At 41.3% G+C, this 14,519-nt stretch overlaps 1 protein-coding gene across 1 annotated transcript in view; it reads left to right on the top strand.

The window, feature by feature from the left end:
• The window catches only part of BICRAL (BRD4 interacting chromatin remodeling complex associated protein like), a 190,277-nt gene that overhangs the window by 148,478 nt on the left and 27,280 nt on the right, over nucleotides 1–14,519 (top strand). Inside the window, exons 7-9 of the mRNA XM_030195782.1 lie at nucleotides 2,981–3,081; nucleotides 3,624–3,697; nucleotides 10,346–10,491. Coding sequence (XP_030051642.1) covers nucleotides 2,981–3,081; nucleotides 3,624–3,697; nucleotides 10,346–10,491 — 321 coding nt within the window. The remainder of the gene's footprint in view (nucleotides 1–2,980; nucleotides 3,082–3,623; nucleotides 3,698–10,345; nucleotides 10,492–14,519) is intronic.

A 14,519-nucleotide genomic window follows, 5' to 3' on the forward strand; every position in this document is an offset into this window, starting at 1 on the left:
CAGGCTCAGGAAGTTTATTCCATGCGTGAGGTGCAGCAAGATAAAAGGAACGGAGTCTGGAATTAGCAATAGAGGAGAAGGGGACAGATAAGAGAGATTTATCAACAGAATGGAGTACCCGAGGGGGGGCGTAGGGAGAGACACACATATGCTCAGACTGGGCTTGACCCTTCATGGCCGTGTCACCACTCACAATGTTAGAGCCATGGCGGCTTCAGTAACCCATTTCTGCTTTGCCTCCAATGAAGTTACACGGTAATACTTTAAAAAACGAATAGGAGGAAATATTTTTTCACTTTATGAAGCTCTGATACCTGTTGCCAGAGGATGTGGAATTAGAAAAGGTAGAGAGAAGGGTGATGAAAATGATAAAGGGGATGGGAAAACATCCCTATGAGGAAAGGCTAAAGCATCTGGGACTGCTCAGCTTGGAGAAAAGATGGCTGGGGGGGAGATGTGATAGAGGTCTATACAATAATGAGTGGAGTGGAACGGGTAGATGTGAATCGCTTGTTTACACTTTCTAAAAATACTAGGACTAGGGAGCACGCAATGAAGCTGCAAAGTAGTAATTTTAAAACAAATTGGAGAAAATATTTCTTCATACAACATGTAATTAAACTGTGGAATTTGTTGCCAGAGAATGTGATAAAAGCAGTTAGCAGGGTTTAAAAAAGGTTTTGATAACTTCCTAAAGGAAAAGTCCATAAGCTATTATTAACATGGCCTTGGGGAAAATCCACTGCTTATTTCTAGGATAAACACCGTACAATGTATCCTACTGTATTGAGATCTTGCCTGGTACTTGTGACCTGGGTTGGCCACTGTTGGAAACAGGATACTGGGCTTCATGGACCTTCGGTCTGACCCAGTATGGCAAATGTTTATGTTCTTATGTGGTTACAGCGGTTAGCATATATAGTTTTAAAAAAGGTTCGGACAAGTTCCTGGAGAAAGATAGACATGGGGAAAGCCACTGCTTGTCCTTGAGATCAGTAACTGGTTAGTGCATGAATATTGTGTGAGCCCTTACCACCTACAAAATTGGTGGCGGTAGGTGCACACATGGTAATTTGAAAAAAAATGGCTGCTCTCTAGTGGCAGGGGAAATCCCATTATTAGGAGTAAAACTGGTGCTAGAGGAAAGTCTACGGGACGGTCCTTGAGACAGCCCGTATGGGTGAAACATGGTAATGTGGGCAAGCTCTCCACGAAGTGGATGAACACTAAATCCCACAAGGTTAAAGATGCACAAAAAGAAGTGGGAAGTGGACCAATGACTTGGACCAATGACTTCAGGACGTTGAGACTATGATGGTGTATATAAGGGTATACTTTATTGTAGACTCGACACAGTACCGTGTTTCGGCCACAGGCCTGCCTCAGGAGTCTTGGCTGGAGTAAAGAAAATTTGTATACTTGTACAGCTTGAACGATACAACAAGTAACAATTTGTTGTTCTACTATACTTGAGTTCGATGATTATTTGGGAGTTAAAAGTATTGGATACTTCTTGGTTTAAATTACTTGTTGTATTGTTCAAGGTGTACAAGTATACAAATTTTCTTTACTCCATTCAAGACTCCTGACGCAGGCTTGTGGCTGAAACACAGTACTGTGTCGAGTCTACAATAAAGTATACCCTTTTATACACCATCATAGTCTCGACGTCCTTGTCATTGGTCCACTTCCCACTTCTTTTTGTGAAACATGGTAATGTCAGACATTGTGTCCCCTGTCTGACATTGCTCTACATAAATATTTAAGATGAGTATAATTTAAAACTCAATATTTGCTTTGGAAATAAGGTTATATCTATCTGTTTATCTATCTATCTGTCTATATAGATATAGATATATAAAAAATGTGGAAGATTGCATTAAGCATTCTTTAGAACTGATGATGAGGTGGATGCAGTAAAGTCTTGCAACAGTGTGAATTCGCTGGCAAGTTGCACCGCTGAGTTTTTCGATAATCCATTTAGCAGTGGGAGTGAATTGTTTTGTTCTGTTATTGTATCCCATTGAAAAAAATCCATGTGAGGAGAGATTGTGTGACTGCACACTAGTGGCAATATTAGTGCATGGCCATTAATACAAAAAATAGGAAAAAAAAAATATTTTTTTGGTTGCAGTAAAAATGGCCATCGCGCTGGAGAGACCAGTGAAAAAGCATGCTAAGGCACTTACTTTAGCTTTGCCCCTGTAGCATCTCCTCTCCCTTTCACCCCTATAAAGGATGTCATAGTGACAACCCTGTCCCTCCTGAGATTGTAAAATTGTTGTGTCAGAGTGATCTTAACAACAAATAACATATTTTCCTTTTTTAAAATTTATTTATTTATTCATTCTTATATCCCACAATTATCCTAAAACAAGTTTCGGTTCAATGTGGCTTACATTTAACAGTAGGGAGACATTACATTACTGTTATACACTTACAAGCAGTAAGGAACAGTTATTGGTGGAATGCATAACCATAACATTTCTTGAAAAGATAGGTTTTTAGTTCTTGTCTGAACTGGAGATAGTAATACTTCTTATGAACTTGGGAATTGAATTTCACTACTTGGAGCCCATATAGCTAAATCCAGCTATATAAATGGATTTGTAGGTAAATGTTTCTGCAGTTGGGTAGATGGAGTAGTAAATAACCTCTGGTTCCTGGACTCGCATTTTAAATAGCTCTGCAGAAAAAGAGCTTTTGTAACTCAAATAACAAATGTTTATATAAAGTATCATATAAAGAAACCCTTAAGTACCTTTAAAAACCTTTATGGTTATATCGTGTTTATAATTATTTACCTTATTTGTAAACAATTTTTTAAAAAGTGTATTTATGCAGTCCAAAAATGAACAATATTAGAAACTTTTCACTTATCTTGTAACAATATGAGTTTACATGGCTTCCAAAATCACCCTTTTGAACATGTGTTAACCATAAAATTTATTATATTCTTATTTTTGTTACTTTTTGATAGGACAGGCCTCTGGAGGTAAACTCTTGCAGCAGACATTAGGAACTGCACAACTGCAGCAGGAAAAAATAATTGGATCACCACCCCTACAGCAAACTGTGCAGGTGGGAAACCTTCACAGATCCTAAATATGGATAAAAAAATGTATAATTTCATGTGCAAGCAAAGAAAAGGAAGTGAGGTAACAAAAGATGTATTTTTGCACTGCAAGCTTGTACCATGCTGTTTACTTGCACAAGTTTCATTAAGCGTTGAATGCTTTATACTTCGTCTGCATATTTTGTTTTGCACTTTTTTGCATCGTTGGATATGACAGATTCGTTAGACTTCTGATCCAGGCATATGTGCCGGAACAGAGTGTGACATACTAGACGATTGGTTTTGTTGATAACATTAAAGGTGCTACATTATATCTTTGGAATCCTCGTTTTTTGTTGCTTCAAATCCTTTTTGCTGTTGCGTATGCGTGAGGATTTACACCTCCAGTTATTGGACTGTAATCTCATATGCCACTTTAACATGATTCTACAATGAAAAGGCAAATCGTATACTTTGCACATGTGACCATATCCTTTCATTTTCATTTTTATTTGAATTACTGTTAGAAAAATGACATTGACCTTCTAGCTAAATATTTTCAATGCAGGTGGATGGACAGTCGGATGGACAGACAGTGGGACAAAAGAGACCTGCTGCTGAACAGCTAACTAAGGGAGCTTTGTAAGTTTTATTTTTCTACTTGGTAGTGGTATTTTTGCTATTGTCTTCAATGTTTGATACTAAGGTAAAACATAAGCTTAATTTAATATTACACTCATATTCTACTTTTTCCTCCAGAATTAATACAAAGTTGAAGCCTCTTGCAGTGTCATAGAAACGTAACATGGTTTATATATCATTAAATAAAAACAAACCAAATTCCCTTATTCAATCATCATAAAAATACATAATAAAAGATAAAATCCATGAAAAAATCCACCCATCCAATTCAAAATACATATACCAACAACTGAACAGAAAAATGGCAACAGAACAGTGGCATACCAAGGGGGGGGGCGGTGGGGGCGGTCCGTCCCGGGTGCATGCCGCTGGGGGGGGGGGGGGGGGTGCCGCGCGCCTGTCGGCTCCGCTCGTTCTCTGCTCCATCTGCCCCAGAACAAGTTACTTCCTGTTCCGGGGCAGAGGGAGCAGGGAACGAGCAAAGCTGACAGGTGGGCGCACCCCCCCCCCCCAGCAGGTAAAAATGCACCTGGGGGGGGGGTGTCGTCCTTTTGCCGGGGGGGGGGGGGCACATCGGCGATCCGCCCTGGGTGTCAGCCACCCTAGGAACGCTGCTGCAACAGAATGCTCTAATCTTATATCTGAAGGTACAGATTCAGCTCCACAAGGAAGCTGGTACTGGTAGTCCTACATTCCAGTCTTGTACATTCTAAAGAATCTAGGCACATTCCCCCGGATTCCATATAGCGTGACTTAAGTTGCACACGCAAATCCAGTTGTGTTCTGGATTTGTGTGTTCATCTTAATTAGTTAACAAGCCAATCAGCACTGATAATTGCCAGTTAACAAGCAATTATTGTCACTAATTGGCATTAATTAGAATTTATGTGCATAGCTGTCTAAGAGGCGTATTTTCAAAGCACATAGACTTACAAAGTTACATAGAGGGGCATTTTCAAAAGAAACGTCTAAATCAGAATTTGGACGTTTTACAAAGACGTCCAAATTCCGAACAGAAAAGAAGGTCATTTTCGAAAAAGATGGACGTCTATCTTTTGTGTTTGAAAATACTATGGACGTCCTGTGATTTGGACGCCCTTATTTTGGTCCATTTTCGAACAAAAGACATCCAAATGCAAGATGTCCAAAACAGAGGAGGAATGGCTTAATGGTTCGTGCAGCGTGCTTTGATCCTGGCAACATGGGTTCAATTCCCACTGCTGCGCCTTGTGACTTTGGGCATCGTAAAACGTCCAAAATCAGAACAGGAAAGTTCATTTTCTACAAAAGAAAGTCTATCTTTTCTTTTGAAAATGCTGTTTGGAAAAATGTTTTGTGATTTGGATGTTTTATTGTTTTGGTCCATTTTCAAACAAATACATCCAAATGCAAAACGTACAAAATACACAAGAAAATCCACAATAAAGTGAAACCATTCACAAGTTCTAAGTGTGGTAAAAGCTTTGGCTGTAATGTAAATCTTAAAGTGCATCAGAAAGTCCACAAGGGAGAGAAACCATTTGCATGTATAGAGTCTGGTAAAAGCTTTGGTCAGAAGGTAAACCTCACAATGCACCAGAGAATACACATAGGAGTGAAACCATTTACATGTCCTGAGTGTGGTAAAAGCTTTGGTTAGAAAGAAAGCCTCAGATGGCATCAGAGAATCCACACAGGGATGAAACCATTTACATGCACTGAGGAGGTAAAAGCGCCAGTTGCACTGGGACAGGCAATTAGGGAATGTACATTCTTGCTTTGAAGTATGGAAAAATAGCACAATGTTATTTAGATATATGTAATGAGACCTCCTTTTCATCTATAGATCTGAATTCAAAGCCCAAATCTAATGATAAACAATAGACACAAGGCTCAGATGTTATAAAAAAAAATAGAAAGCTTGGCATCAGATAGAATAGTGGAAAAGTGACATCTCAGGAAATCAGTAGGGCATCCTTGGGGGCACTGCAGTGGACTTTATAAAATGTTCCCATGTTCACATCTCACCTTACCTTGTCTGCTGTACACCACTACCATAGCCCTTACAGGTGAAGGGAGAACCAATATGTGGGTACAGTGGGTTTCTGGTGGGTTTTGGAGGGTTCACAGTTTCCTCCACAAGTGTAACAAGTTAGGGGGAGGTAGAAGCCTGGGTCCTCCTGCCTTCAGTGCACTGTAACACTACTAGACTACTCCAGGGACCTGCATGCTATTCTAATTGACCTGAGTATAACATCTGAGGCTGGCAAGTAATATTTTTAATCACATTTTCTTGGGGTGGGAGGGGTATAGTGACCACTGGGGGAGTAAGGGGAGATGATCCCTGAGTCCCTCCAGTGGTCATCTGGTCATAAGCATAGGATAGTGGTCAATAGGTTTGATGAGTCTTGGCAAACTTTCTGTTATATCCCGAACTCTGGCACTAGGCAGACAACACACCTCCCTGGACATCATTTCTGGTTGGCAGATAGGTGCCTCTGTTCCCCTCAGAAGAGAATCACCAACCTCTACCAACTTTTGTTTCTTGTTGGCCATCGATCCAGTGGCTTTGGGATTCTTGAAAGTTGTTTCTTCCTGTTCTTGAAAAGTTTTCAGCTCTTCTGCCTTCAGGGCTTAAACCGATTCTTCACTTCAACAGAAGATGGAGTTGGGGGGTTGATTTTGCAGGATCTGGTAATCTATGTCCAACTGTCCTTTTGCCACAAGATCTCTTCTCCCTTTGCTGAAGATCCCCAATGTTTCAACATGCATCTCTGGGATGAATTTCTGGCTGTCACAGATGCTTCTTAGTGTTGCCACCTCCTCTCTCAGTTCTTGTACTTCTTTCATGAGGGATTCAATGTGCATAAATTTATCACAGGAAACCAGATCCTTGCAGACCCTGGACAGAGGCAGAAGCTGTAATGAGAGCAGCAGCTTTAGGGACATGATGTTTCTTTGCCTTTATTCAAGTATAGGAGGTTAATGTACCTCTGGATAAAAATAAAGAGAGCAAGAAATTCCTACCCAAGTCCCCACCCTATTCTTCCTTCACCTGTTCTGTAAGTTATAAACCATCTTACTACACTTCTATAACAAAAGCCTGCCTCCAAGATCAAGGAGCAACTTCAGAGAAAAGGTGAAGGAGGGGTCAGAAAGCTCATACAAACAACTTTTTAAAGTCTCAAAGGCACAGATAAACCTTTGATTAATACCAAACCAGTTCTAACAATCTATATCACAAATTAAACAGTTTTAAGATAGGAGCAGTGCACAACATACAAGTAAAAATGTAACTATACCCATCCTGGAGGCCCAGGCCATACCATCCTGGAGGCCCAGGCCATACATATTCCGCGAATTAGAAAAGAAAGACGGAAGTCCAAAAGACAGCCGGCCTGGTTGAAAAGTGAGGTGAAGGAAGCTATTAGGGCTAAAAGAAGCCTTCAGAAAATGGAAGAAGGAACCGTCTGAAAATAACAAGAAGCAGCATAAGAAGTGTCAAAGCAAATGCAAGGTGCAGATAAAGAAGGCCAAGAGGGATTACGAAAAAAAGATAGCATTAGAGGCAAAAAAACAGTAAAAAAAATTTTCGGTATATTAAAAGCAGGAAGCCGGCAAAAGAATCGGTTGGGCCGCTGGATGACCGAGGGGTAAAAGGGGGTAAAAGGGGCGATCAAGTAAGACAAAGATGTAGTGGAGAGACTGAATGAATTCTTTGCTTCGTTCTTCACCGAGGAAGATTTGGGTGGGATACCGGTGTCGGAAATGGTATTTCAAGCGGACGAGTCGGAGAAACTTACTGACTTCACGGTAAACCTGGAGGACGTAATGGGGCAGTTCAGCAAACTGAAGAGTAGCAAATCTCCTGGACCAGATGGTATTCATCCTAGAGTACTGATAGAACTGAAAAATGAGCTTGCGGAGCTACTGCTAGTGATATGCAACTTATCCTTAAAATCGAGCGTGGTACCGGAAGATTGGAGGGTGGCCAATGTAACGCCGATTTTTAAAAAAGGCTCCAGGGGAGATCCGGGAAATTATAGACTGGTGAGTCTGACGTTAGTGCCGGGGAAAATGGTAGAGGCTATTATTAAAAACAAAATTACAGAGCACATCCGAGGACATGGATTACTGAGACCAAGTCAGCACGGCTTTTGTGTGGGGAAATCTTGCCTGACCAATTTACTTCAATTCTTTGAAGGAGTAAACAAACATGTGGACAAAGGGGAACCGGTTCATATTTTGTATCTGGATTTTCAAAAGGCGTTTGACAAGGTACCTTATGAAAGGCTACAGAGGAAATTGGAGGGTCATGGGATAGGAGGAAATGTCCTATTGTGGATTAAAAACTGGTTGAAGGATAGGAAACAGAGTGGGGGGTTAAATGGTCAGTATTCACAATGGAGAAGGGTAGTTAGTGGGGTTCCTCAGGGGTCTGTGCTAGGACCGCTGCTTTTTAATATATTTATAAATGATTTAGAGATGGGAGTAACTAGCGAGGTAATTAAATTTGCTGATGACACAAAGTTATTCAAAGTTGTTAAATCACGACAGGATTGTGAAAAATTACAAGAGGACCTTACGAGACTGGGAGACTGGGCGGCTAAATGGCAGATGACGTTTAATGTGAGCAAGTGCAAAGTGATGCTTGTGGGAAAAAAGAACCCGAATTATAGCTACGTCATGCAAGGTTCCACGTTAGGAGTTACGGACCAAGAAAGGGATCTGGGTGTCGTCGTCGATAATACGCTGAAACCTTCTGCTCAGTGTGCTGCTGCGACTAGGAAAGCGAATAGAATGTTGGGTATTATTAGGAAAGGTATGGAAAACAGGTGTGAGGATGTTATAATGCCGTTGTATCGCTCCATGGTGCGACCGCACCTTGAGTATTGTGTTCAATTCTGGTCGCCGCATCTCAAGAAAGATATAGTAGAATTGGAAAAGGTGTAGCGAAGGGCGACTAAAATGATAGCGGGGATGGGATGACTTCCCTATGAAGAAAGATTAAGGAGGCTAGGGCTATTCAGCTTGGAGAAGAGACGGCTGAGGGGAGACATGATAGAGATATAAAATAATGAGTGGAGTGGAACAGGTGGATGTGAAGCGTCTGTTCACGCTTTCCAAAAATACTAGGACTAGGGGGCATGCGATGAAACTACAGTGTAGTAAATTTAAAACAAATCAGAGAAAAGTTTTCTTCACCCAACGTATAATTAAACTCTGGAATTCGTTGCCGGAGAAAGTGTGAAGGCGGTTAGCTTAGCAGAGTTTAAAAAGGGGTTGGACGATTTCCTAAAGGACAAGTCCATAAACCGCTACTAAATGGACTTGGGAAAAATCCACAATTCCAGGAATAACATGTATAGAATGTTTGTACGTTTGGGAAGCTTGCCAGGTGCCCTTGGCCTGGATTGGCTGCTGTCGTGGACAGGATGCTGGGCTCGATGGACCCTTGGTGTTTTCCCAGTATGGCATTACTTATGTACTTATGATGACATTACCTTGTTTCCTTTATAACAGCCATTTATCTCTTTTATGCCATGATATAAGGCTTAAATTGTCATTATACAAGGATAAAGCCATTTTTTAATCAACAGAATTGCATAAAGTGAAGGAAAGTTGTCTCCTGTGTAAACAACAGAATTTCTTTATGTTTTGTGAAAACAAGAGCTAAATTACTTACAGATCTGGTTGATTTAAAAAAATGCTTAGGAAGTGAATTTCAGATCTGACACGTTCACAAGTAGGGCATGGAAATGGAGGATAATTGGTTATATTGTGTGAAATTACAGATTTTAAATGGTGTTTTAAGCCCATCGTACACACGTTTTTATTTCTAGAAGAACCATGGAATTTGTTTACAGAGCAGTAAAGACATAGAAAATGTGTTTAAAGCTTCATTGCTGCTTGTCATAAGAATTCCTAACACTAATACCTATGGCTAATGAAAGCAAGCACTGGGCAATTGGCATAACAGACACTTCACTTCTGGTAATAGCAGCTACCTATCCTCAGATGTAAATGTGATCCCAGAACTTATAACCATCTGACCTGTAGTTGGCAGTGCAGTCATCTCCTCCTCTGATGGTTTGATTGGAGACTGGTAACCCAGGAAAGGGAGAGCAGATCTTGTAGCAGGAAGTGGATGTTCAGGCAGTGGTTAAGTCAGTGGAAGGAAGTTGAAGCTGGAGGGAGGGAGAAGAAATGGATCTTGATTCTTTCCCATGCTGTTCCAATGCACTGAATCTCTGCACAGTCATATATGCTGTCTGCCATCAGTCATGATCTTAAAATCATGATAAAACAGTGGATGGTGACTGGCTGTGGGCAAATATTGACTGCATTATTTCTAGGGGGGACATGGACGTGGAAGAGGCATGGACAGGTCAGGGGCATTCTTAGGACTTAAGCGCGTAAGTTACAGAATTCTAGGACTTACGCGCTTAACTGCCAACAGTTAGGCGTGAGCACTTACACCAGCCTTTGTCCTGGCATAAGTGCTTGTATCTAAAGTTAGGCGCAAAACTATGGACTTACACTAATATTCTATAACAACAGTTCTGCATGAAATAGAATTTGTGCTTAGTGCGCATCATCCTGATACCTAAATTTTGGTGCTCTTTCTTGAATCTATTGCTTAATCGTTATACCTAATTTTTATTCTAGTATGCTTCAGCAAATACAGCATGATCAGGCACAAGCTGTGGCACCAGATAAAACAAAATTCAGGTCATTGAATGATGTTGTCCAGAGACTTCTGTCATATCATGTATGCCAGGGATCATTGCCCACTGATGAAGATTTAAAAAAAGGTAAGGTAAATTTCACACATGGTTGGGTAGAATGATACTTAAGGTTTGTCAGAGTTGAGATCAGGGATGCAGAAGTTCGGGCCTTGAGTGCAGCAAACTGGCCAGGTTTTAAGGATTAGAGGCTGACCGAATTTCGGTTTTGGATTTGGTGCTGAAACCATCCTGAAATCAGGATGTCTGTACATTTTTGGCTGAAACCTAACCCCTCCTCTCCCCCCACTGCGTTCACTCTTCTGTGCTCCCCACTCCTCCTGGGACTATCTTAGTGAAGCCCTCCCTACAGCTGCGTGGCAGGAACTGCTGGAGACCAAGGCAGCTGAAGAGCAGAAAGCAGCCCGTTGTGCATCTGGGCAGCTCCTCCTTGTGCCGCACTGAAGCTGGTAGTATGCAGGAGGGAGGGAGGCAACTGGAAAGCAAAATTCACAGAATACTGCACAGGACAGCAGAATTCTCACAGTCTGTGGAGGTGGAGAATTATGCGCAAATTCTGCGTTGTGCAGAATTCCTCCAGGAGTAGGATATATATAAGGTGACTATAAGATGCTAAGTTAGTGCATCTATCAATGTGCAAGGATTAAACTCATCCTGGAAGCAGTTGTATTTTTGCAGAAAGCTCAACTGTTGCCTGGTCATGAGGCATTGGTTCAGCATCTGATGTTTCTAACAGCTCTGTTTGCCTCCATGGTTCAGATGTGAACAGGGTGGGTATTCTATTGGCTTGGGATAAAGGGATGCAAGTCCAAGAGGTGTGTAGGGATTAGAAGGAGTGGTGTCTGTTAGTAAAGATAAGGGTGCAGAATCAGCATTATATGCTGACAAATATTTATGCACCCAGTAGAGACCAGGGGTCATTTAATGATAGGGTGCATAAGAATTTGTTAGCGTTTGCGGAGGGTTGACTTTTTAGGGGGGTGATTTCAATATAACATTATTGCTGGGTATGGATAATATGGGAGAAGGGGGGATGGATGGTTTAGACTAAGTTGAATTTTTTTTTTTTAAATTGCAAAATCTTTAACGTGATGCAAATAGAAAATACATAGCATAGAGTACCAATATAAACACAGAACTCCAATCTCCCCTCCCATACCCCTCCTCCCTTTCTTGACAACAGTGGTGCATGCATAGCGTGACTCAAAACCAGTGATAATAAGCAGAAATGCTATCTCTTATGAAGAGAGGGACCCAGATCCCGACTTCCATTTTTCATAAATTTGCCAAATATCATAAAATTTAGCCAAATGTCCCTGTCACAAAGCTGTAAGCTTAGAAAGCTGAAAATTACTGTCCAACTTCTGCAACACTCAAGACAAAGGAGGTAGGGCAACCTGCTTCCACGCCTGTGCAATAACCGGTTTACCAGCCGTAAAGAGCAGTATGGCCAGTTTGTGATGAAGAACTGTGACGGCGGCTGGTTTATGATGTAACAGACAATGAGCTGCTTGCTTTGGATAGCTGCTCCCTAATATTTCCTGCGGAGTATCCAATATCACAGCCCAAAAGGTCTCTACGACTGGGCACGTCCACCAAACATGTAAGAAAGTCCCCCGCTCTCCACAATTTCTCCAACTCGAGTCGAGGGTCCCTGGAAACATTTTCCCAGTTTTTGTTGGTGTATAGTACCAATGATAGAAAATCTTAAATCTATTTTCAGTCAGACTGCTGGCAATAGATACTTTAAACAGATAGTGAAATGACCTTTCGCATTGTTCCGCAGTAAAAGTTATATCTACATTTATTTTATTTATTTTATTTATTTATTTATTGCATTTGTATCCCACATTTTCCCACCTCTTTGCAGGCTCAATGTGGCTTACAATATATCATGAATAGTGGAATTATATAAGAAAATAGGCATTTAGTATTACAGAAGAATCTTGGGTAACATTCTAGTGATAAAACATGATAGTAGTATGACAAGCGGATATTATAAGACAGTTCTGGATGTATGTGGAGGAGTTCACGTTTGTTGGTCTTTGTGGTATACCTTGTTAAAGAGATGGGTCTTCAATAGTTTGCGGAAGTTAGTTAGTTCATAAATCGATTTTAAGTTGCGCGGCAGCGCATTCCAGAATTGTGTGCTCAGGTATGAAAAGGTTGACGCATGCGTTAATTTGTATTTTAGACCTTTGCAGCTTGGGGAAGTGAAGATTAAGGAATGTGCGAGATGATTTTTTTGCATGCCTGGGTGGTAAGTCTATCAGGTCTGACATGTAGGCTGGGGCATTACTAGTATAATAGTGCAGCGGGGTCGTGTGTAGCAGAAGGGCTGAATATAAGCGAGTAATACGTCCCTTAGCTCCCCCTCCATGGAGAGCTTGTTCTAATAAGGTTTTCTGTAGACTTAAGTTTTGCTCACGCTTTATGCTGAACATAATCCTTAATTTGACCATAATGAAAGCCATCTCTTGAAGGTAGACCATATTCCTCCCTCAAGCCCGCAAAGGGGACATATTCCCCTTCTTCCCATATCTGTTCCAGGGAGTGTAAGTCATTGCAAGTCCATCTCTTATAAACCAAGTCATGGAGCCCCAGGTCAAAGAAGGGCACATACTGGATGGCTGTAGACAAATGATATGTCCTATCTGGGAAACGTTTCCTGCGCACCTTATACCATGTAAGTAATGGATAACTAACTACCAAAGGAGATACCCGAGCTAGATGAAGAAGATCTTTCATCGGGAGCAGGGAACTGCCCACACAGGAGTAGAACCCACTCAATGCTGCTTCCAAGGTATCCATTTTTTCATAGTGCCATGCATCCAGTCAGCCAAAATATGTAACTGTGCTGCCTTAAAATAGAGCTCAAAATGAGGCATTCCCATACCCCCCTTGAATTTGGGCTGATAGAGCATAGATCTCCACATTCTAGGTGGATGCTTCTTCCAGATGTAAGCAAAAATTCTTTGATTCAATCGGCGGAAAAAACATTGCCGAATGGGGAGGGGGAGTGCCATAAATAGATAAAGTAGCTTGGGCAGCAACATCATCTTGACTGCCTGGATCCTACCTATCCAGGTGAGGATTAGACCTTCCCACCAGTCCAACTCAGTCAGCAGTTGACTGAGCTTGGTAGGAAAATTAGCATGATATAGCCCCTTTAATTGTGCTGTCACACAAACAGCCAAATATTTAATATGCTTCTTAGCCCAATGAAAGGGGAAGCATTCTTGAAGGTGGAAGGTTTCCAAACTAAGGTTTAAAATCTCTGATTTTGTCATATTTACTTTAAAGCCAGAGACCCTTCCATAGTGAGTCAACAGCCTTGATACCCACAACAGCGACTCTTCAAGTTCCGTCAATGTTAACAGAACATCGTCAGCAAAAAGCATGATTTTGTACTCTTGTCCCCCTCATGATATTCCCCGAATACCAGGCGTTATATGCACTAACTGTGCCAGGGTTTCTGTACAGAAAGCAAATAAAAGAGGAGATACTGCACACACCTGTTGTGTACCTCGATGCAGCTCGAAGGGTTCAGTGTAAGAGCTATTAATTCGTAAGCTTGCTAAGTGGAATGTATAGAGCAGACGAACCCAGGCCATCCCCAAATCCCATCTTCTGGAGCACCAAGAACAAAGAAGGCCAGTAGACTCGGTCAGATGCTTTTTCAGCATCAATAAACAATAAAATAGCAGGGGCTTGATACTTATGGACCCAATGAATGATATGCAATAGAGAGCGAATATTGTCAAAAGTTTGCCTGCCAAATGAAGAAAATAAGAAGCAACATAAGCACTGGCAAGGGTACTCATGAAATTACTGATCTGCTGTTAGTAATATGTAACCTCTCGTTAAAATCGTCCGTAGTACCCAAAGATTTGAGGGTGACCAATGTGACGCAGATTTTTAAAAAGGGTTCTAGGGGTGATCTGGGAAATTACAGACCAGTAAGCCTGACATTGGTGCCAGGCAATGTAGTGGAAACTATTATAAAGAATAAAATGATAGAACACGTAGACAAACATGGTTTAATGGGACAGAGTCAGCATGGGTTCAGCTGAGGGAAGTCTTGCCTCACCAACTTG

The sequence above is a fragment of the Microcaecilia unicolor genome, chromosome 3 (assembly GCF_901765095.1).
Source record: "Microcaecilia unicolor chromosome 3, aMicUni1.1, whole genome shotgun sequence".
Lineage (NCBI taxonomy): Eukaryota > Metazoa > Chordata > Amphibia > Gymnophiona > Siphonopidae > Microcaecilia > Microcaecilia unicolor.